General features: G+C 48.5%; 2 protein-coding genes and 1 non-coding gene across 9 annotated transcripts; all 3 read right to left on the bottom strand.

Annotated features, from left to right (window-relative positions):
- Nucleotides 1-4: 4 nt before the first annotated feature.
- On the bottom strand, nucleotides 5-1,808 carry TREX1 (three prime repair exonuclease 1). Of its 3 annotated transcripts, none has more exons than XM_071212045.1 (3): nucleotides 1,720-1,808; nucleotides 1,246-1,295; nucleotides 5-1,026 (listed from the first exon to the last, which is right to left on the bottom strand). In XM_071212045.1, the coding sequence occupies exon 3, from the start codon at nucleotides 986-988 to the stop codon at nucleotides 44-46; it is 945 nt and encodes a 314-aa protein (XP_071068146.1). In that variant the 5' UTR covers nucleotides 989-1,026; nucleotides 1,246-1,295; nucleotides 1,720-1,808; the 3' UTR covers nucleotides 5-43. The 3 variants fall into 3 exon arrangements, 2 of the variants coding, with proteins under 2 accessions (XP_071068146.1, XP_004452010.1); XM_004451953.5 differs by having other exon boundaries at nucleotides 5-1,014; XR_011647520.1 differs by having other exon boundaries at nucleotides 774-904.
- A 30-nt stretch (nucleotides 1,809-1,838) lies between these two features.
- ATRIP (ATR interacting protein) lies at nucleotides 1,839-14,798 on the bottom strand. Of its 4 annotated transcripts, XM_071212044.1 has the most exons (14): nucleotides 14,385-14,798; nucleotides 13,661-13,797; nucleotides 12,809-12,979; nucleotides 10,372-10,490; nucleotides 9,034-9,191; nucleotides 7,699-7,800; nucleotides 7,231-7,360; nucleotides 6,358-7,041; nucleotides 3,628-3,764; nucleotides 3,383-3,474; nucleotides 2,858-2,938; nucleotides 2,427-2,679; nucleotides 2,109-2,145; nucleotides 1,839-2,010 (listed from the first exon to the last, which is right to left on the bottom strand). In XM_071212044.1, coding segments are annotated over exons 1-14 (2,349 nt in total). In that variant the 5' UTR covers nucleotides 14,632-14,798; the 3' UTR covers nucleotides 1,839-2,009. The 4 variants fall into 4 exon arrangements, with proteins under 4 accessions (XP_071068145.1, XP_004452003.2, XP_071068144.1 ...); XM_004451946.5 differs by lacking the exon at nucleotides 2,109-2,145; XM_071212043.1 differs by lacking the exon at nucleotides 2,109-2,145 and having other exon boundaries at nucleotides 3,383-3,471.
- A 5,477-nt stretch (nucleotides 14,799-20,275) lies between these two features.
- On the bottom strand, nucleotides 20,276-22,409 carry LOC101437926 (uncharacterized). Of its 2 annotated transcripts, none has more exons than XR_001118218.4 (4): nucleotides 22,275-22,409; nucleotides 22,128-22,183; nucleotides 21,964-22,051; nucleotides 20,276-20,636 (listed from the first exon to the last, which is right to left on the bottom strand). It is a non-coding gene; the product is annotated as an uncharacterized protein (transcript). The 2 variants fall into 2 exon arrangements; XR_011647523.1 differs by having other exon boundaries at nucleotides 20,439-20,636; nucleotides 22,263-22,281.
- Nucleotide 22,410: the final 1 nt, after the last annotated feature.

Raw genomic sequence — 22,410 nt, 5'->3', positions numbered from 1 at the left:
GGGCCAGGTGGTGCTCTTAGGGGCCTTTATTAGTCAGATTGTCCTACTGCCCAGGTGTGGCCAGGGACAGCCCATACAGTGTGGCTATTGCCAAGGTCAGGAAAGCCAGTAGGCCCAGTGGAGCCAGCAGCCCCTCTCTGGGTGGGGCTCTAGGGTCCTTCACTGGAGGGGCAGCCTTGGGCCTTCTGCCCACCCCTACGTTGGGACTGGTGTCCCTGGCAGGAGCCAGGGCAGCAGGGGCTGTGGCAGCAGATGACCTTGGGTTGGTCCCCACAGAGGCTTTGACCACATACATGGGTTTGATGGTGCTGAAGGGCCTGGCATGAGCGTCCATCCACTGCAGCAGGGCCCGTGGCCTCCACTGACAGATGCTGAGCAAGGCCAGGACGTCACCCTCAGCTGTGTGCGAGTCCGGTGGGGCCTGCCCGTACAGGCGTGTGTAGATGCTGCCCAGACTGTAGCTCTTCCTGGGGCCGTGCTCAGAGGGGCTGCCAGCGCGCTCCAGGGCCTTCAGGGCGACCATGCTATCCACACAGAAGGCGCCATCCAGTGCGCTCGCAAGGCCCAGTGCAGCCAGCTCTGCCTGGAGCAGGGGGAAGTCGTAGCGGTCACCGTTGTGTGCCACAAGGCACCAGGGCTGTGGCTGGCGCTGCAGGAAGGCCCGGAGCAGGCTGGCCAGGTCGGCATCAAAGCGTTGACGCCCGTGCGCCGCCAGCACCGCTGTGCTCAGGCCTGTGATGTCGCTGGCCGCGGGGCTGCAGGCCTTTCCAGGAGCCACACAGAGGGAGAGCTTGTCCACCACGCGGGGCAGCGGGGGCACCGGAGGGGGTGGCCCCTGGGGAGTAGCTGGGCTCTCCAGGGCACATCTGTGGATGGCCACCAGGCACAGCTCCGTGACCTTGGGCTGAGAGAAGGGCAGGCCAGTTGCTTCCAGGTCCAAGAAGATGAGGGTCTGCATGGGACCCGGGGGTGGGGCCTGCGAGCCCATGCTGGGGTGAGTACCTGCCGCTGCACCTGGGGAGGAGCCTGGGGTAGAGCGGGGCAGGGGTGGGCTCCTTGAGTGCCCCAGTAGAGGAGTCCAAGAGGGGGAGGAAGCTAGTGAGAGGGTGGGGGGGGGTCTCAACAGGAGAGCACATGCTCACCAACAGTTTAGGGGAAGACTAGTTCTTTCTTCCTCACATGGAGGGGGCCTCCTCCCCCAGGGGCCGCCCACCCTGTCCCATGCCCTTGGGGGTCTGCACTCACCGAGCAGCAGGCAGGCAGCAGTCACTCCAGCGCGTTCAGGCTAGTTCTCACTGAGGGCCAGCAGCGGCAGGAAGTGAAACTCAGCCTCCGCCTGCCCCAGCCCGCCCCGCTCTTCCCTTAGTCTGCCTGTGTTGACAAGCCCCACCCCTCCCCGCCTCCCCACCATGGCACCCCTAAGGCCTAAGCAGAGCCACCGCTGTGGGCTGCCGGCTGGCACCAACTGAAACGGGCGGCACGCAGGCTGTCGGGGAGGCAGCCCCACAACTCCAGCACTGCCTGGAGCCCCTGCCGTGGCCCTTTTGTGTCCACCTCTCTCAGCCCCACTTTCCCAGGCCTCCCTGGTTTAGGCCTGGGCTGAAGGCCACCTCCTTCCCTGCCACATAATGGTTTCTTCCCATGGCCCCAGCCCAAAACAATGACTCAGGGCAATTCCACAGGCAGGGCAGGGCTCTTTCCTCAAAGCAGACGAGTTACCATGGGGACGGGGTCTCAGCTCAGCCGGGAGGAAGGCTCCCAGCCTTCCCTGGGTCCAGGTCCTGTTCCATCCCTCCCACTCGGCCAACAGACAGACTCAGGAAACACAACACCAAGGCTGGCGTGTTCTTGGCAGGAACAGCCTGTCACAGCTTTTAATCAGTTGCTGAGGTGAGGAAAGTGGTGGTGCTGGTGCCACCATGTGGCACGATGCTCACGGGCCTCAGCCACAGTCCATCTCAGGGTCGTCCACATCTGTCTCAGCAGCACAGAGGTCATCCAGGGCTGCCTCTGGACCAGAAAGAAGAGGGCTCTATGGTGAAGGCCTGATGGTGCTGGGGGCTGGGGGAGCCCCCACCTCTCCTCCCCCAAAGCCCGCAGGAACTAACCAGTCCCTTCCACGCCCAGGCCTTGCTCCCTCAGCTACTGCAAGCAAAGTGATACAAAGGCAATTCAGGAAGGGATATTCTGGAAAAACCGTGGCTCTGCCAGGCCAACTCAACAAAATATATAAGCAACTGGCAGCTCAGTATGTCAGAGAATTAGAGCAGGGAGACAATGAGAATGTCCCCAGTGTCATATGGCTGTGGTAGATGGAAGACTGCTGAAGGAGGCCAAAGCTTTGTCCACGAATTTCAAGGGAAATCCCTTGAAGGCCTGGGGCGGGGAAGGTCCTGGGAAGGGGACAGGTCCTCCTTCCTGCTCACCTTCACAGTCTGTCACGTCAGGGAGCCCTCGAATGAGCGTGCTGACCCCTGGCATCACCTGGTCGTACTGATGCAGGACCTCCACACAGTGCACCGTGAAGAGCTTGTCCCTCTGGGATAGGCTGTGCAGCAGTAGCACCATGTCCCGCAGGCACCTCACTGTCCGCTTCTGCTGGTCACTCTTTGGGGCCCCCTCTGCCCTCCGCACTGTCAGCCACTGTCTGTGCAGCATCACCGTGAGTGCTCGGACAGCCTGGTGGGAGGTGCAGGTGGGTCAGGCCTCACAGCTTCCTGCACCCTACCAGCTTGCTCGGCTGAGCAGCACATTTCCAACCCGCCCACGTAAGGAGGGTTCTGAGTGGTGGGCAGCGGGGTACTTGCACCAAGAGAGTGGACACCCCGACAGCCCCTGCCTGCCCCTGCTCACTCACTTCCACGCTGCACTGGCAGTTGGAGCCCGTGACAGGGGAAGAGGGGCTCTGCACACCAAGCTTAGCCAGGAGCCACACCACCTAGGACAAGAAGAGTGTTCTGGCGCCATGGTAACGAGACCCTGGTTATAAGGGCTTTCTCAGGCTTCTAAAAGTGCCCCAGCTGCTTTTCCAAGTGCTTATCTGCACAAATGGGGCCCCAAGGTATCGCTGGGCCTTTCTGGGTCCAACTTGGAACGATCACCTGTGTATCAGCAACAACCCACCTGCCTCCAGGCCCAGCTACAGTCACCAGGTCCCAAAGCTGGGCTAGGCTCAGTCATCAGGAATGCTGCAAAGTGCCAGGCCAGCCTGACATGCCCTGTGTGGGTCCCCAAACTAAGTTCACCTCCTTAGTTACTTGGTAAACTCTACCCAAAGCTCCCACTCTTCCCAGGATGGGAAGGAAAGACATAGGCGGTTCCATGGGCTCCTGGTATAGGTGGGATGGTGAGCAATGCCCGCAAGGGTCTCTGGAGACTGTACCTCTTGTTCCAGCTGAAGCCACTGTGTCTCTGAGGCCAGTCGGTCGGGCCTGGATGTGATGTACGTGTACAGCAGCAGCAGGAGGCAGCCTTCTGAAAAGGATGCCCACCTCTCACTCGGGGGCTCCCCTGCTCGTCCAGAGCTCGGGGCATGAGCTACAGAAGTTTCCTGGAGGCCCCTGACCCTGCACAGCCCTTCCCTCCAATCTGCAGCAGTGCAGATGTTCACCCACCACCCCACTTTACCCGAGTGGGAACAGAGGTGAGGAGTGAGCTTCTCATGGTCCACGAGGAGGGAGAGGAGCTCAACGGTCAGCAGCACACTGGGCAGGGGGGCCTCTGGGCTGAGGCACTGCGGTAGCACCTGGAACACACACTGGAACCTGAAAAGACAAGGGTTCACAAAGATGTGACATGCCTCAACCTTAATTCTAATTCCATCTCACTTTTCACTAGCAGCAATGGGGAATCAGGAGACTCCATTCATCTAGAATTGGTTTTAAATGTTGACTACTGCATACTTGCTATGAAACTTGTTTCCTCGTGACAACATGGGTATTAGCCTTCACTGTAGGATAGCTGTGACTTAGGGGTGACAGGCCCTCACCTGACACACCATCACTCAGGAAGTAGGAGCTGGCTCCCTAGACCCACAAGGCCTGGCCTCCACCCAGCTCCTAGGCTCTTTCCTGCTATTTGATCCCAAATCCAGGTGTGGGTCCTAATTTGGTGGGAGAAAGATGTTCTGGGCACTTCATCAAAGACTGAACAGGGCTCCTGAAGTGACAAATGTGGACTGGGCTATGGCTAGATGTGATGAGGGCCCTCGCAGAGCAAGGAAGACCAATTTCCCCACTTGCCAGGAAACTCTGGGCTCCTCTGGTACCAAGTGTGAGAAGGTGCCTGTGATGGTCCTGGGCACACTCTTCCCCAGGTCCCAGGGGCAAAGGGATGACGTTTACCATAAAGGAACCAAGATCCAACCCAAGCACTGCTGTTTGCACAGCCCTGAGCCTGGGGGAACATGCGGCAGGACTAGCTTGGTGGGCAGGAGAATGGCGTTCCTAAAACAAGCCTTGATCTGGCCATCTTTGTCCCTGTCAAGCACTTGCAGTATTTTACCATAAATATTCCTTAATATGTTGTTGGAAATCAAGGCCATTCTATTTTGGGTGAACTCATTTTAGAGCAAACCCTGCACAGCACCCATGCTAAATGTTCTCCAATTGCCAGGGAATGTGGGACTTTGTGGGAACTGGAATTTAACCAGGTGGTTACTTGATTTCATGATTAGATTAGAAGATTAGAAGTAGTACCCAACTAGTCCACTAAAGCCCCTGAAACTATCTCATGAAAAGTCCACCTTCATGTTAGACAGGGGTTTCCAACTTACTCTTTGATAGCATTGGAACTTTCTTTTTAAATGAAATTTTTTGTAAAGCTCCAGTATACAAAATAGATAGCAATCACCTGTTCTGGTTAGTTGGGAGTAAGCTCTATTTTCACAGAACCCCCAGCCCTGTACTCCTAAGGCTGCAATAGATGAAACAGGGAAGATGAGGATAAAAGGGGATAGGTTGCTTTAAATCCTGGGTGGGCAAGGATCCCCTTTAGGAATACTGACAGACAGAAGACGCTGCAGCTTTCCTGGTTACCTGTTAGTGCATTACACACTGCTTTAGGGCCTTGACAATCCCCCGCGCCTAGCCTTTACTCCAAGGTGGACTGGCAGCCGCGTGGTGGTGGAGTTCAGCTCAAGCATGTAAAGCGTGAAGGAATTCAGAAGAGACCCATGGAGTAGGATGTGGTGTGAACTGGTGACCAAGGGCAATGGCTCAGGAGACGGACACCTGGCCTGACACTCACCCTCACCCCCGGTATGCTCCCTACAATTTAGCATGTGTTCACTCAACAAATACTGCGTGCTTACAATGAGCCGGGTTCTGCTAGGTGAGGATGCAGGGCTATGGGGGTGTCACCTGTGCTAGTGAACAGGAGGCCTCTGTCAGTGTCTGACCTCCATTAAATAGCTGTTTTGAAAATGTCCTCGTGGAGAAGCTCAACAGGAATGGAGAGTTGGTGTACCTGCCAAAAAAGCTGATAAAAACATGGTTTCTGGAGTTGACTTATTGAACAAAAATGAAATGAGCATCAGCTGCTACAAGCTGGCCGCTGCCAGGCCCTGGGGTTCTATACCACCCTATACTGCAGCACTGCATTCAGGCTGAGCACCACTTCCAGGATGCACCAGACCAACCAGAATATATTCAGATAGAAACCAGGATGCAGAAGTGTTTTAAGGAACAGGAATACCGAGCTCAGAGATGAGAAGACTTAAGATTTATGTCCAGCCAGTGGAGTCACTCCAACTTTGGTGGAGTGTTGGGGAGACTGGATTACTGAGTGGGGGGTGGGTTGCATGGTGTCTGCAGTTTTTCCCGGGCTTGAGGCCCTGGCATGCCAACCTAGGATTTCACCACCACTTGCAACAAACCTCAAGAGGAGCAGGAAGCAATGCGTGGCTCATGCCAGAAGTGGACACGATGACTATGCTTTCTCAGGAGGATCCACTTGTGGGTTGCAGACGCTCCCCACGCCCTCTGCTTCTTTAGGGAAAACCACCAAAATTAACTGTGACTGTGTTGCCTTCACCCAATGCATGCCCCAGGTTCAAAAGCCTCTTGGTTCGGCCTTTGTCCCTGGGGTCAGACTCCTCTTCACAGTGGCTACCAGCCTCCTTTTATTACATATGCCTTCTGCTTACCTGTTGTACAGAGGGAGAATTAAACCAAACAAATAACTTGCTTGGTTCTCCCAACACCTGGCCCTACTTCCCATCACCTCAGTACTCCCTGAACCAAGCCTTAGAACTTAGCAGTGTAAGTAAGTCAAGGATGTGAGCAAAGTACAAAGGTCACAGGCTAGACCTCGTAAATAAGACCCACAAGAAACCGTAATTTCCACTCTGCTATATACCTGGGCAAAAAATCAAAGGAAGCATTTTCAGCTAATTTCACCAAAACCTTAAGACACTGGTTCAAGACACTGGCTTGAAGGTGACCTGTTGCTACAGAAGAAAAGGCCAACAGGTGAAGAAGCATCTTCAACAATGGATGCTGGGCTTGGTCATCAGCAACCTGCTCTGGGACTGAAGTCATATCCTCATGACCATGTCCATGAGCTAGGCTTTCCTTTCCTTCTTCAGAATCTGCCCCATCTCCTGACAGCAACAGGCAGACAACTGCTCCGCTGTGGCACACCAGGTGCTGAAGAACGCTAAGTGAAGCCACAGAGAAGCCTTCCAGGTTGCAAAGTGAGTCCTCGGGGCTGGCCTCAACCCCAGAGCTCACGCAGGAGGAATGTGTTGGTGAGTCCCCAGGTGGTCCACTTCTCTTGGCTGCTGCCAAATCCTGCAGAGCCTGGCAGTGTAAGCCAATGAAGAACTGTACAAGGGGGAGGAGATGCACGGCTCCTGGAAGCTGGCAGAGTGGGAACGCCCTTCTACTTCCCTCTGCTGGGTCTCGGTCACATGAGCCTTCATTCCTGGCAACCAAATTCAGTCCAGTGAATGCCAGGTTCTGCGCTTCTCTCAGGGCTGAGAGAGAAAATGACCCATCACGAAATCCTGTGGTCCTGAGGCCTGAAATCCCAGCCAAGGTACTAACAATAAACACAAAAGAGACAAGTTTGGGGTGGAAAGAAGGTCAAAGATCCCAAACAACCTCCCTGCCAAACTCTCTCTAGTCTACCTGCCCAGCCCACAGACCTTCCAAGCTGGCCAAGTCCAGAAAGGGGCTTGCTTCCTGGCAACTCCCTCCCAAATGAGCTTTTTCGGAGACTTACACTTACCTGCCAAACCCTGGTGGCTGCAAGAGGGTGCCAGTAGGAGCCTCTGAGCAACTGCTCAGGAGGTGGCACAGTCCTAGGGATGACCCTGGGATCAAAGGCTGCTTCAGAAGCAGGTTTATCAAAACGGAACCTGCAGAAGACAAGGTCACTCTAGAAGATTCTGGCATGGGAGGCTTTTTCTAGGGCCTCAGAAAGTAAAGCTGAGGGTTCCTTGGATGCCAAATGCCTTCTAAGTCAAGGACCCACTGCATCACCTGTGGGTACAGAAGGCTCTGGGACACTCCCGCTCTTGGCCCTTTCCATTTTATAAAGTTGTCTGATTAAGTCACAGTTTCCTATTCCCTTGACTTTCTGAAGGACTGCCTGGAGCACTAGTTTTCAGAGCCCCAGACAGTTCTCTAAGTAGTGCCATCATAGAGGATTACTGGAGCCAGGCAAGCCCCCTGCAGGCAGCAGGGATTCTGGTACCTTGAGTGTTTGATCTCTGCATCCAGATGTTAACAAGAGTTTTCTGGGCCTCTTCTTTTCTTATGGGTTCTCCTCCCAGACCGTGGGTCTTATTCTCTGAAACTAGATAAAATGTGAATCAAATCTTGAGCACAAAAGCGCAGGGATATTAGAAATTCTTACATGTTATAAGTTTAAAAGTCAAACTTCTACTTCTTCAATCTTGGACCAAGACAAGAGCCTAGGAGCTCCAGAACCCTTGCATCTTATGCCTTTTTCATGAAAAACAGAGACTCGCACAAGGAAGGGCAAAGAAAATTTGCCCCACTTCAAAATGATGCAGTCAGATAAACAGTAACTACTGACATGAATACAGTGCTTAATATGTGCCAGAAGAGTTATGAAGTACATTAAACATATTTGCTCATTTGCTCCTCGTAGCAACCCTATGAGGTGTTCTCATAAGCCCTGTTTTACAGAGAGGGAAACTGAGGCACAGAGGTTAAAGGAACTGCCTGGTGACAAAAGCCAGTAAATGATGTGTCTGGAATTCAAGTCCAAGCTGTTGGTCTCCACCATCTGATCAGAATACTACCCTACACTACTTCTTCAATTGCCAGCGGTCAAAAACGTAAGTGGACTGCAGTTTTTCAGAGGTGGTATAATGGCCAATGATTTGGAAAGGATGATGATGGGGAGAGGCAATGTATTTGAAACATAAGATAAACTGGCATAGTAGTCTCAGAATGAATGCTCAACTGCCTCTTTTTAGAAAGCGGCAGCATCCCATCAGGCTAGACTCAACTGTACAAACTCAAGGCTGGCCTATGAAAGGAACACAGGTCCTCATACCAGCTGTGCTTCCAGCACGGTCAACGGATGCTGACTGTGGTGGCTTTAAAATATGCCCTCATATTTATTTGTCATGCCTCCCTTCAAAAGGGGAAGCCTATTTTTCTTCCCCATGTGGGCCAGATTCACTGGCTCACTTCTAATGAAAAGAATGGGGCAGAAGTGATGCTGTGTGACTCCCAAGACTAAGCTAGGAAAAGGACAGCTTCTGCCTGGTGTGCTCTCTGCGTTGGCTTGCTCTAGAGGAAGCCATCCGCCTTATCATGAGGGCACTCAAGTGGCCTTGTGGAAAGGCCCATGGGTGGAGAGTAACCATGCTGCCAGTCATGTGAGCCAGCCACTTTGGAAACAAATCCTTCAGTCTCAGCAGAGATAAGACCTCCCCACCATGCCCTTTCAGAACTGCTGACCCATAGAAACCAGATGATAATGACTATTGTCATTTTAAGCCCCAAGTTTGGGCAATCTGTTATATAGTAATAGATAACTAATATACTCACTTACCCTCTCTGCCTACCAGAGATTTATGCCTTGGTTCTGTCTGGCAGGGATGGAGAAGGGACATATTAGCACTAAAAGACTCCTTTGTAGGGAAAGATGTTTTTCCAAATTGTGGAGAGCATGCTTCTGGCTTTATAATCATAGAAGGGCTTTTCCTAGGACTGAAAAAAGTTAACTATGAAAGCAAAGTAATGATTCTTCTAAAACTACTTAAAATACCTGGTTACAAAACTTCTAACAAGCTTTAAACTTTTTCACGTCTGGGTGTTTTGACCAAAGGTTTTATCTTTTATATATCTGTTCTTTGATAGCAGTGCAAAAGTCAAGACATTTTAATCCAAACTGCTGAAAAAGTAATTTATTTCCATATTCTTTTAATTACCCCAAGATACTGGCCATAATTCCTACTTTGCTTTTTCCAATTTCTCCTAAACATTGTTTCAATGTGGAACCACCTCTTTTTTTTAATAATCAGGGACTAAATTCAAAGATTTTGAGTAGAAAGAGGGACTACTAGAAAGTCTGTTGTGTCTTGCAACTTGCAAACTGAGCATGTTCCTCAGTGCCAGTGTCTTTATAATAGAGAAGCGGTCTTAACCCTCTAATTTATGGTCTCCAATGATGCACACAAGCTTGTTGGACATGGTGATGTCCTTCTGTTAGTGACGTGTGAAGAGGTGAGGGTGGACCCCTTTGGTTCTCATGTTTTAGAAGTTCAATTTCATGCTTTGCCCATGATGAGCAACCGAGTGGCAGCAGAATGTTCAATACCAGAAAAAGATGCCTTGACCAATACTGTTCAAATTTCAAGGCTGATATTGACAGTGAGCCAGACTTCTCTGGTAAGTTGACCATAGAGGGAAGGACACAGAACATTAACAAGTTGGCCGCATTTGACAACCAAGGCAGAGGCTGTTGGACCAAGGTTCAAGGGTGGCAAACACAGAAACATTCCAAGTAGCTGGGATTGAAATAGACCCGTGTTTGGGGCAAAAATAGCTATTTTAAACAAATTACCTAAAAACAAAGACCCGTCTACTCCCAAAGGTTAGCGAACATCTTTACATTTTTTTTTTCTAGTGTAGCTCAAATAAATCTAATCCCAAGGATCTGTGTTTATAAAGTCCTATACTGAGGAAGCATTTTTGAAGAGCTAGACTTTTCTTCTGTGATGCCCCAAACCATTCAATCCTTATGCAGATGGGCTTTGAGCCCTTCAGGAAAGAGGATCTGTCCAGGTGGCAGAATCTAAATGGCCTTCAGTCAGGACTGCCCTACATTGTTATTTAGACTTTCACTTAACAATATAAAAGTGAACTCTCCCTCTCTCACTCCTGTTACCTGAGGTGGGAAATGGAGGGAGCAGGCAGTTTATTTGCTCGTTCACTGGTCTGAAGCTTTGTCCTTAATTCATTCATCTCTGCATCTTTAAAGTGAAGTTCAGACTGCAGTGATTGAAGCTGGAAGGCAAAAGAATACTTGTAATGGCATATATACAAGAATACCTCTGTTATTCAAAACCTCAAGCTAGTAAAGGAAAAACAATGAAAACTTTAGCCTTCTTGAAAGACAGCATAGTGCTTGTAGCAGTTTGATATTATGAATTAAAAAAAAAAAAGGATTATGTTTGTAAACTGGTCTGTTCCTCTGGGTGTGATCCCCTTTGCTTGTATTAGATTCAGCTGAGATGCCTTTGATTAAATTATTTTAAGATTAGGGCTTTGATTCAACCACATCAGTAGGGTGTAACTCAGGGTTGAGTCCCCACCTCTAGAAACAGACACTCACTCAAGAAGACACACAGAAGACACAGGAAGAGAGAGAGAGAGCTCCATAAACACAGAATAGGAAAGAATGTGGTCATTTCGGTTCTGCCATGGGTCAGAAAGGAGAAGCCTCCAGGAGCTAAAAGCCCTGGGAGAGAGCCAAGCCCTACGCCAGCCGACAGCTAAGGCCGGAAGCAGGGCCCACGGAGTCTTAAGAGGAAAAAGGAAGGAGAGACCAGGCAGAGATCGCCTGCCATCTCGCTTCAGCACTTGGCAACAGATTTTGGTAAGAAAGCAGCCTTGAGCTGTACTCTTTAGAGTCTTGTAACTGTAAGCTTTTACCCCAAATAAATACCCTTTATAAAAGCTAACAGATTTTCTGGTATTTGCATCAGCACCCTATTGGCTGACAAATACGTGCTTTAGAAAGATATTTTGACCCAAACTGTGGAAGGGTAATTTGTGACTTTCAAATACCAGCTCTGCCATTTACTCAGCCTGTCAAACCTTAAGCTTATTTGTAACATAAAGATAGTAATGGTATTCATCACAGTTGGGGGACTTAAATAAGAATAGGGAGCAGATGTGGCTCAAGTGGTTGAGCCCCCACCTCCCACAGGGGAGGCCCCAGGTTTGGTTCTGGTGAATCCTGGGGAAAAAAATAAATAAATAAAACAAGCAAAAACAAAAAACAAACAAAAAACCAGCTCAGGGGAGCTGATGTGGTTGAGTGGTTGAGCACTGGCTTCCCACATAAGAGGTCCCAAGGTCCCGGATTCAATCCCTGGTCCCAATACCTAAAAAATAAATAAATAAATAAATAAATAACGTATGTAAAATGCCCAGCATAGAGCTTGGTGAAGTGTCCTATCTCAGCAGGAACATGTTGACTTTTTAGTAAACATAGTATTACACAACTCCAGGTCTTCTTGCAAGTATGGGTAGCGTATTTGGAATAATTTTACCAAAACCCTGTCATTCACCGAGCACACTCTGTGCCAGGCATGGTACCAGATACAGCTAAGTGCAGGAGTGTTTAATTTTCACAACAATCCTGTTGGTCATTTCCCTGGAAGGGATAAGGGAAATAAGACACAGAGCTTAAGTCATTAGCCTGAGGTCACCGTTTCATGTAATGAAAATTGGAAAATTGGACTCAAACTCCAGTTTGACTGAATACAAATCTCTCACTCTTCATCACTTATACGGAAAGTCAAGTACTGCTGTTTGTGCCAGGCACAGGTAAGTGCTAATTTAAAGTTTAAGTTTGCTTAATGAAGTAATGGCAGACTGAGACCCTGTATACTTGAGATTGAAGCACTGGGACATGTTGAAGGAAAGTAATAGTAGGTACTAGGCATCTACTGTTTTTCTTCCCAGAACAGCGTCGCCAATCCCCCCTCGCCCCCCCGCCAAGAAACAATCCTTTCCTTACCTCTGATTATGTGAATTAGAGCTGCCATTTGTTTGGGTATAGTGACTGGTCCAGGAATAGGCATCTGACTCAAGTTGATCACTCAGAGCCATCTCCAAAATTTTAAAACTTGAGATAAGGGAGTCCCAAGTCTTAACTCTGCTCTGGAGCTATGAAATATGAGTCCACATTCCTTATCATAAGGATGAAGCAAGAGAATCCAGAGTCCTGGCAATGTTTTGAGTCATTTGAGACTCCTCCATACCTCTGCTTTTCCCAGACTTAGTTATGGAAACCAATACATCCCTCTTTGGCCCACGTCAGTTAATTTTCTGATCTACCAAAAGAGCCCAATTTAAGCCTGTTCCTGAAAATCCTAAACTAGTGATTTATTCCTGCCAAGACCAACTGTCACAGCAAAGCAGACTACATGAAGAACCTGGAAGAAAGTAGCTGATAGCAGGAAAGTATATTAGACAAACAACAGTTGAAATCTCACTGGAAGATTTATAGGCAACTTTGGTCATTGCCTCTAAAGGAATTGAAGAAGCAGGCAAAGCTGGTGTATATAACATGCAAAACAAATGCTCTGAGTCACCTTTTTGAAGAATTCCCTTTCTTTGTCACTGAGTGCTTGACTTTTCTCTTGCTCAAGAAGGAAATATGATCTTTTCTGTTCCTCTAAAATGGATTCTGTCTGATACAGTGAGTCCCGCAAAATTTTAATTTCTCCATTTTTAATGAGGACTTCTTCTTCCATTGACTTCAGCTGTAAATCCCAAAGCAATCTTGTGAAATGTATGTAAGGGAAAATTATATATGTACTTGCTTTAAAGTATTGGTTTAATATATAGCTGGAGAGACCAAGAATGTACACGACATGTCCCACAGACTAAATGAGTGATCAGGATATATCCATGACAACCCAACTCCACCACAGCATGCTAGACTTGCTCGTGGGACAGCTGATATTCAGCAGGAGAGTCTGGGGACACAGTTATCACTAGCACATGCAGATCTCTAGGCTCCAACAGGCATTAAACACACTGGGCTACACATTTCACATAACTAAAATTTCCTATTATATTCCTAGTTTTCCTAGGGAACTATAGAAAACAGTCATATAAAGGATGTCTTCTGTCTTGCAAACTGCTAATAAAAACAGCAACCAATTATGATGCTGTGTTCCTCATATAAAGATATATGCTATAAATTCATCTCGGTGTTGTAACAAAGAGTCTGTATCTCTTTTTGGATCTTTCATGCCTTGACTGTTAGAAATCTCAGGGTTTAGTTTTGGCCTAAATTTTCTGACTTTACACAGCCTTCCCCCATTTCATCCCCCAGCTGATGACCTAGATGCTTGCTTTAAATCTTTTATTGTGCAATGCTTTATAACACATGGATAAATGAATGAATGAACTACAAAAACACAAATCAAGTCACTCACCTTTTCTTTAAGTTCTTTGTATTGTGTCTGAAGTACTTCTAATTCAAAATTATCTTTAACTGGAACACTTTCTCTGCTTTTTCCTGCAGGATTTTTATTTTTTGACATCCCATCTATTCTGGGGACCTTATATATACCTGTAAAAACAGTTCCTATAAACATGTCAGGACCCCACTTTCTCCACTTTTGCCAGACAGTGCTGAAAAGAATCACTCTTGAAAGTCAATTACAGAAAGACCTATTAAGCATTATAAAGGTACTTTCCAGCCTATGAACAGGATAAACTCATAAAAGGCTGTGAAAGGAGCTGCAGAGGGGAACAAATACAGGAAAGCTGGTGATAGTTCTGGGGTGGTGGAAACCATGTTCCAAGGATACTCTGTTTAGAACCAAAGAACCAAGTGCCCCAAATTTTAGAAACTGCAGTAAAAAAATACAGTAATATATTTACATTTTAGTAATCCAGTATTTTTATTTTGTGTAGATATAAAAATACAGAAGTATAATTTTCTATATTTCAAATCGGTCGTTTGATGGCCCTGATCCATTTCTTCTCCAAACAAAAAGAATCTTTCCGAACACTTAAATCGGGATGCTTCTCTATCTTAAAAAGGTGAAGGACAGGGTGGGTACGAGAAACTGAGGGAGCGCTAGTATTGAGGTCCGGATGCCACGTCTGGCAGGGGACCCGAAGGGCCTGCACCACCCCCCGCGGCGCACTCACCCGACGCGTCCCGGGCTGCGGCAGGGCACTGGCTCAGAGCCTGTGATGCGAGGGTGTCGAGCTCCTCTAAGTCGTCGGCGGTGAAGTCCCCGTGCGCGCCGAACGGGTCTTCGGGGTCAGGCACCGCGGCCGCGGGAAAGCCCCGGGCCCGTTTGCTCGGGGGATGTCCGACTATTGGCGGCGGGCCATGGCAAGGCGCCAGGACCCCGCTCCGCCTCCGGCTGCCCGGCGCTGGGGTCCCCGCCATGCCTCCCGGTGACTCCGAAGCTCCAAGGCCGCGAGCCCGGCCTGGTCACAGCGAGGTGCGAAGCCGGGACCAACCGCCCGCGCGCCGCCCCTCGCCTCAGATGCCGGGACCCCGCTCTCGAGCCCACGGGCCAATCAACTGCCCCTCGGCGGACGCAGAAGAATGACGTACGTCCGAGCGCGCCACCCGCTCAGCCGAGGCCCCGCCCAATCCGGCCTCGCCACGCCCAGTCTCTGCCCCTTTGGGCTTCTCTCCCTCCGGCACTCAGGGGCTGGTGGCTGGGATTCCTTAAGTGTGTGGCTGGGAGCAGGGGTACCGCCGGCCCTGGGCGCATCCACCCCACCGCGCGGGTGGCTCTGCGCCCGTGCCTGGCACCCTCGGGGTCCACTGCCGCGCGGGAGGGGTTCGCACTGACATTCCCACACACGTGTTTACTTGAGGCAGGAAACATTCAGGAGTCCAGCCTCAGTGATCTCGCTGTTCAACTCCCGCCAGACCCATCTTTCTCAAATCCGAGGCCCCCTTGGGGAGGTGCATGAATAAAGCTGTTCGGAGCTGACTCATTTTCGAAAACGTAAATGTTTTGAATTGTGTGCATTTGAGGTAGTGATGTAGCTATTGTGGGGGGGGGGGGGGGGGGGAGGGCGTGGAATGCTGTTCATCTCTTCGTAAATAACCTGAGCTGTAAGTGCCCTGAGCTGTGTGTTTGGGGCAGTGAGAACTGCAGCTCTGCCCTTGGTAACTATGACAACAACTCCAGTCCCCCAGCAGGCCAGTCATAAATAAATACTTTTTCCTTCCCAAAATTATTCCTGAGTCCTGGCCTTTCTATACACAAAGAACTGAACCTCTCTCCACTTCTACCACAGTAGGTCTCGAGAGAAGGGTTAGGAGTGAGAAGGATGCGCCTGTGTGGAAAGGGGCTGGAAACTGCTCAGGCTGTTAATGTTCATTCACTCATTTCTCTAAAAGTACTGGACCTTTGTTCCAAGGGCTGGTCAGAGAGAGATGAGTGGGGCTCAGGAGGTCAGGCCTGCCTCCTGGAAGTGGCACCTGGGCTGTCCTACAAGATGAGTGAGCATTAGCCAGATGAAGGGGTAGAAGGCTGGCACACAGGCAGCTCGGAGACAAGAATTCAACTTCAAAATGGAGCCCATACAAGTTCTGGGTAGGAGTTATCTGTGATACTGAGGAGCAGGGATTTGAGCTGGGCTTGAATGTCTGATAGGATTTTGTTGGGTAGGAGTGGTGTGCAGGGCAGTTAGCAAGAACTGGGGATTAGTGTTGGAAAATAACAGGGGCAAGACTCTTAATTCTCATGCGTTCAGTGCCAAGCTTAGCCAACGAGTGTCCTGTGAATGTTTGTGAAAGCAGTAAATGAAAGGCAGATTGCTGCCATGGATTAGAGGGCCCTGAATGTGTAAGGAGCTTAAAATATTTTGAGGCAACTGCTGGGTTCCCTCAGATGGATGCCTCAGTGCAAAAATGCTTAAATCTTTAATTGCTGCAGGTCTCTAGGCCTGGAAAGGCACAGGATTGTATTTCACTTGTCAGGAGGGACTAGGTCCCACCAAATAAGAGCAGCTTATTCTCAGGGACAGTGTGCTGGCACTGGCTCTCAGAAGGGTTGTTCTCAGCAGCACAGGGCTGGGTGCCAGTGGGCAAGGCTCCACAGACAATGAGGAGGCCCAAGAAGGTTCCTCTTCCCACGGCCGGGTCCATTAAGACTTCAAGACGACTGGACAGGGGCTTAAACAATGCTAGCCCCCTGCCGTCCCCAAGCTGTTGCTGAGACCCCACAGACTTCCTCCATGCCTACCTGCTATGCCCACAATTCGTTAGGGCTGCCTGCAGGGGCCCTGACTCTTGCCAGGAGCTTGCTTCTTTGCTGGGTTGCTACTTTCAAGCATATGCATTTGATTTTATGGACCAGACTTGCTATGTTGGGTCAGTTTTAGGAATTGCTTCTAGCTAGGACTTGTGTCCTTGGTAGTGTGGCATTTGGGGTATGGGAAATTGTTATGGTATGTGGCAGGGGTCTTGTTTTTTCCCTTTGGTTTTTGCCTTTTTTCCTTTCCCTCCACTTTCACCCTGGGTCAGCTCCTGGGGAGGTCCCACCCATCGACCAGCAGAATGCATCTGAGACCAGTGCTCAGGCCTCCAGACCAGGCTTGGTGGCTCCTCCATTTTGGGGTGGGAGCTGGGGAGGGGTCTTTAAAAAAAAATAAGAAAAAAACCAGTGTAGTCTTTAGCAGTTTCTACTCTGACATCTTCAAAAGTGGCAAGGATTGCTAATCTGGATTCACTTAGGAAGTCGTCCTTGCCAGGACAGGGATCTGCCTGCCCAGGGTTACCACTGTTCTATGGGGCCTTGTCTCCCAGGTGTTTGGGCCTGAGTCTGCCAAGCTCATAGAAATCTGGGGCTGCCATCCTCAAGAAGCCCCTCAGGATCAGAACTACTTTGCAAACATGGGTTCCTCAAGTTAGGACTGCATAACTAAAACAGTTGCAGGTTTGTTTGCTTAAGTTTTTCCAAAAATGATTGTGTGCAGCAATTCCCTTGTTATTTGTGCTCTATAATAAAAACCAAATTTTGGAAAAAAAGGAAAAATCCAGGAGCTCAAAGCAGGTTGGTTTATTTTCTTGTCAATATTAAGCATATTAGAATCATAAAAAGAGTTTCTAATCTATCAAAAACTTTTCCAGTCTTGACTTGCAAAACCTCAGAATGGATCTAAAGCTTTTTTTTTTTTTTTAAGATTTTATTTCTCTCCCCTTCCCCCCTGTTGTCTACTGTGTCCATTTGCTGTGTGTTCTTCTGTGTCCGCTTGCATTCTTGTCATGTGGCACTGGGAAACTGAGTCGCTTTTTTGTTGCATCATCTTGCTGCATCAGCTCTCCGTATGTGTGTGGTGCCACTCCTGGGCAGGCTGTGCTTTCTTCACACAGGGCGGCTCTCCTTGCGGGGTGCACTCCTATGTGGGGGACACTCCGGCATGGCAGGGCACTCCTTGTGAGCGGCAGCACTGTGCATGGGCCAGCTCACCACACAGGTCAGGAGGCCCTGGGTATTGAACCCTGGACCCTCCATATGGTAGGCAGATGCTCTATCAGTTGAGCCACAACTGCTTGCCCTAAAGCTCTTTTGAAAACATAGTCATAGAGGACCTAGAGGGGAAATCCTAGTACTTGTGCCTCTGAATTAAGTACTTCAACAAATATACATTATGGATGGTCTGTGTCCTGTCTGAGTTTACGTTCTAGCCAGGGCTGGTAGAATCAGGAGAAAAAAATGAAAACAGGGTTGAGACTCTGGGGCTGTCATTTTATATAGTGTTCAGGAAAGAACTCATTACTGTAATGATTATCAATTTTCTGAAGGAAGAGAGGGAGTACCAGTATCCAAGAGAGACTGTGACAGGTAGAAGTCAGTGAAAAGGGAGAAGGAGCTTGCCTAGAACGTAGGCTGGTGGCTGAAGATGGACCAGAGGAACAAAAATTCCAAAGTAGGGCCCACCGACACAGCACTGAACTCCATAGTCATCTGCCATGACCATAGAACCTGTGGGTCTCCGTAGTCCTCAGGAGAACCAGTACCTGGGGTTGTATCTACTTTGGCTGTCTTTGGGGTCCCGCTGAGGTGTGCCTAAGCGCGACCCCTCTGATGACCTCCCGACTCTATTTTGAAGACTCTTAGCCATATAAACTCACTTGTCTTTGCCATTTCCCCCTTTTATTCAAGATCAAAAAACAATTTTTAACACAGGACCCTACATGTAAGCTGAGATATTCTGCTGGTCTGAGTTGACCTTTTAATTCAAGGTCTCTTTCTAGCTGCATCACCAGTTGGTGATCGGTAGTAATCCCTCAGTGCCAGGGAGGCTCATCCCCGGAAGTCATGTCCCACGCTGGGGGAAGGTAACGCATTTACATGCTGAGTTTGGCTTAGAGACCAGCCGTATTTGAGCAACATGGAGGCTCTCAGGAGGTAACTCTTAGGCACCCTGCAGTTCTAGGTCTAGTTCATATTTCAGGACTCAGGTGCAACCTTTCTACACATGCCTTTTCTGTCACCTTTACTTAACCTGTAGTTGGTGCTAGGGTTGGTGTATACTCAGGAGACTTGAATCTCTGGACTGTCCATGTGCCAGCTGGGCCCTAAGCCTCAGGAGAGTGGCAACTCCTACTCTCTGGTTTGTTGGACTTACCCAGGTCAGCTAACAGGGAGGTGAAGATGGTCAACCACCACACCAGGAAACCAAGAGTGCTACAACTGCAAGCAGAATTGCATCCATCATACATGTGGGATCTAAGCCCCCTCTCGATATAGAGGTGGAGTGGACATCACCATCCCAGGGTCCACAGGTTGGAGGAATAAAATTTGGATTAGAGTGAATTTACTGATATTCTAGTATAGAACTATTGTGACTAGTAATGGAAGAAACTGTAGCATCAATGTGGAGAAAGTGGCCATGGTAGCTGCTGAGGGCAGGGAGAGGAAAGAAGAGAGGTGAGGTGAGGGCATTTTTGGGACTTGGAGTTGTCCTAAATGATATTGCAGGGACAGATGCTGGACATTATATATCCTGCCATAACTCACTAAATGGACTGGGGGAAGAGTGTAAACTACAATGTGAACTATTATCCATGTGGTACAGCAGTGCTCCACAATATATTCACCCAATGCAATGAATGTGCCACAATGATGAAAGAGGTTATTGATGTGGGAGGAGTGGGGTGGGGGCTAGGGTATATGGGAACCTCTTATATTTTTTAATTGAACATTTTTTGTGATCTACGGATATTCAAAAAAATATAATTAAACAAATGATGGGGATTGGGGGAGGGGAGTGGTGTAATGGGGACCTCATGTTTTTTAATGTTAACATTTTGTGTTATCTATTAACTTAAAAAAAAAAAAGATAATTAAAAAAAAAAAAAAAAGGGACCAGAGGGATGAACAGTAGATATCAGAGGTAAGGGTGTGGAGTCCAGCTCCTTTAGGCTTTTACCCTAAGAAGCCATTGAAGAATTTTGAGCCAAGGAGTGACAATGTCTGACTTAAGGTTTAGCAGGATCACTTTGGCTCCTAAGTGAAGGTTATTCTGCAGTGTTAAGGGTAGGGATGGGAAGTTAAGTTTGGAGGTGACTAATAATTCAGGTGAGATAGTATAAGGTTAAAATGGGGAATGCTATTGAAGGAGTGTGATTTTGCCAATAGACTGGATGTAGGTGGAAGATGGGGGAACCCAGCAAGGACCTTTTGGAAGCATTAGAGGAAGTACAGATCTGGGTGCTTCCTGGTAAATTTGGTTTTTAGAGACGTTTAGGGATCTATCTCCTTTCCTGCTTTAACTTTTCTTCCTCTCCTTCACAGTACATATCATATATATTTGTCCTGCCTGCCTTCCTCCCACAATAGACGAGTTCCTTGACAGCAGGGGCTGTTTGCTGGTAAAGCCCCATCCTTCCCCCCTCATTAACTACACAGTAGACTCCTTATATGAACAGATAAACTCCTTCAAAATGCAGGGCAAGTGGATGTCACAAGAGAAAGGAGTTAAGTTTTCTTTCCAAAGTACAAATTCTTCCACTAACCTCATGTAAGGTTATTCCATGTGTATTTCCACAAGAATGACAGCCATTTCAAATAAGTTGGTTTAATTACCAGTGGTACAGAATCTGGGGCAGAACAAAAACTAAACAGCAGGTTGTGGAAGGATCTTGACCTGGGCTTACTCCGATTTCACAGTTAAAATAGGAATGGCTGAGTGAGAAGAACTAACAAGAAATGAGCCATTGTGTGGTTTCTTTTTTTCTACAAAAGTTTATTCTTAAATGTACAATAGGCTCCAAGACAAAACTTCATTCTAGCTACACGGGACAAAAGATGTTATAGTAGGGAATCGGGATATTTAAACAGGAATGAAAACAAGGGTCATCAAGGCCTCCGGCACAATAAGGAGCAGCTTACTTTTTGCCAGATTTCTTAATTCCACCGGTGGCTACAAAAGTAAAAAAAGAAAAAGTCATCAAAGCCAGGGAAGGATACAATTATGACACAAGCCCTAGAAGTCAGGGCAAGACTCACTCAATTCTTACATTGAGCATTCTCTATGGCACTGGTCTGGGTCTTCACTGAGTTGTGTACTTCATGCAGATTAGTTCATTTAATGCTCACATTCCACAAACCCATTTTGCCAAAAAATAAAAGAAGTCTTAAAAATTAGGCCTTGTTCAAAATCCTAAGCTGGTATATGATGAAGCCAGGATTCCAATCTGGGTGGCCTGACTTCCAAGTCCATATTCTTAACTGCCATACTACACAACACTACACCACCTTCTGTATTTATGACTTGGTCTGGTTTGCTCTCTATATTTTATCCGATTTCCAAATGACTATATTTGGCACAATGTAGGTAATTAAAAAAAATAGTTGTAGAAGGGATGAAATTCTAAAAGGGCTATGACAAAATAACCCTTAAAATTAGATGATGCTCAACGAGAAACAACTAGTATAAGGTTTCACTAAGGACTGATCTTCTCCCTGCACCCAAAGATTAGGAGAAGGTACAAGGCACCTCAGAGCATTCCAAAAAGGAATTTCAGTAGATGGAATCTGAGAGCTGTGAACCAAAATGGATTAAACCTGCTGGGAGAGAGGAAGTCTCTGGAAGGCTGGGATGACTCACCATTCCAGCCTCTGTCAGGTCCAGAGTGGCTCACTGTGCTGGAACAGGGCACAATTAACTGTGGACAATCTAATCACTAATTAGAGGAATTTAAGAAAATGGAGAGAAGGTACTGGGACTGCTGGGCTTGAAAAACCTTTTGAAATGTAATCAATTAACCCCTCTTCTCTTATATATAAAAAAAAGGCAGAATTAAGTTAGATAAAGCAAATGGAGCAAAACAGACCAAGGAGCCTGGACTCTATCCTTTAGGAACAGAAGTGAAAACGTGGACTTGAGAATGCTTGTTACAGGTAACAATAAAAGCATTAAGTCAAAAGCACTATAAGATGTTATAAGCAGTAAGCAGGCGTGAAGTATGAATTTGGGGCAAGTATGGAGGATATCTGGATATTCATTTCTACGAATTCATGTCCAAGTTAAATGGATTTGTTTCCGATTCTGCAACATTCCTACTGAAGGGAAGCCTGAACTGCCTGGGAGGAAGGAGTCCTCGTTTCTGGTTCCTGCCCCTACCCCCTGCTTTGAATCCAAGGTGGATGAGGGCCACACCACCACGGCGGACAGGTGAAAACCAGACCTCGCAGCGTACTAACGCGGGGCAGGGGGCTGACCTGCTCTTGCCCGCGTCTTGACTCACCCAGAGGGCCCTTCCCCGCAGCCTTCGCTTTCAGCTCTTCAAGTTTTTTCTGTTCTTCTTTTTGTTTCTGCTTGAAAGCCTTGTCTTCCTAGGGAGAGGAAGAGAGGGTTCACTCCCGGCCGACCTTCCCATACGCCCGCGCGCGCCTCGGTGCCCACCCTCACCTCGTCCATTTCCTTGGCCTGCTTCTTGGGCTGCTTCAGGGGCTTCTTCTTGCCACCTGTGGGCGACACGAGCACGCTCAGCCTGTCCCCGCCGGGTCCCGCTCAGCCCCTCCATCCCCGCCAGCCCCTCCATACCCGCACGCTCACCTTCGCGGCCGGACATGGCGTCTACCGCCCCTTCCCCAGACCCCGCCGCCGGAAGCCGAGGGCGCGGGCCTGCCCCTTGCGCCTCTACGGCCACGCGGGTCCGCTGATTGGCTCCTAACCAGGAAGTCTCCCCCCT

Source organism: Dasypus novemcinctus, chromosome 26 (genome assembly GCF_030445035.2).
Source record: "Dasypus novemcinctus isolate mDasNov1 chromosome 26, mDasNov1.1.hap2, whole genome shotgun sequence".
Classification (NCBI taxonomy): domain Eukaryota; kingdom Metazoa; phylum Chordata; class Mammalia; order Cingulata; family Dasypodidae; genus Dasypus; species Dasypus novemcinctus.
Note: the sequence above shows the minus strand (reverse complement) of the source record. Positions and strands in the feature narration are given on the sequence as shown.

Bases quoted from the DNA above. Each gene is read 5' to 3' on its own strand.
- TREX1 (XM_071212045.1), bottom strand. From the start codon at position 988: ATGGGCTCGCAGGCCCCACCCCCGGGTCCCATGCAGACCCTCATCTTC.
- ATRIP (XM_004451946.5), bottom strand. From the start codon at position 14,631: ATGGCGGGGACCCCAGCGCCGGGCAGCCGGAGGCGGAGCGGGGTCCTG. The intron at 3,765-6,357 runs GTATATAGCAGA...TTGTCTTTTCAG, and splicing joins TCCTTTGATTTTTTGCCCAG to GTTCCAGTGTGTGTTCCAGG. The intron at 2,939-3,382 runs GTACAGTCTCCA...TTCTTGTCCTAG, and splicing joins GGCTTCAGCTGGAACAAGAG to GTGGTGTGGCTCCTGGCTAA.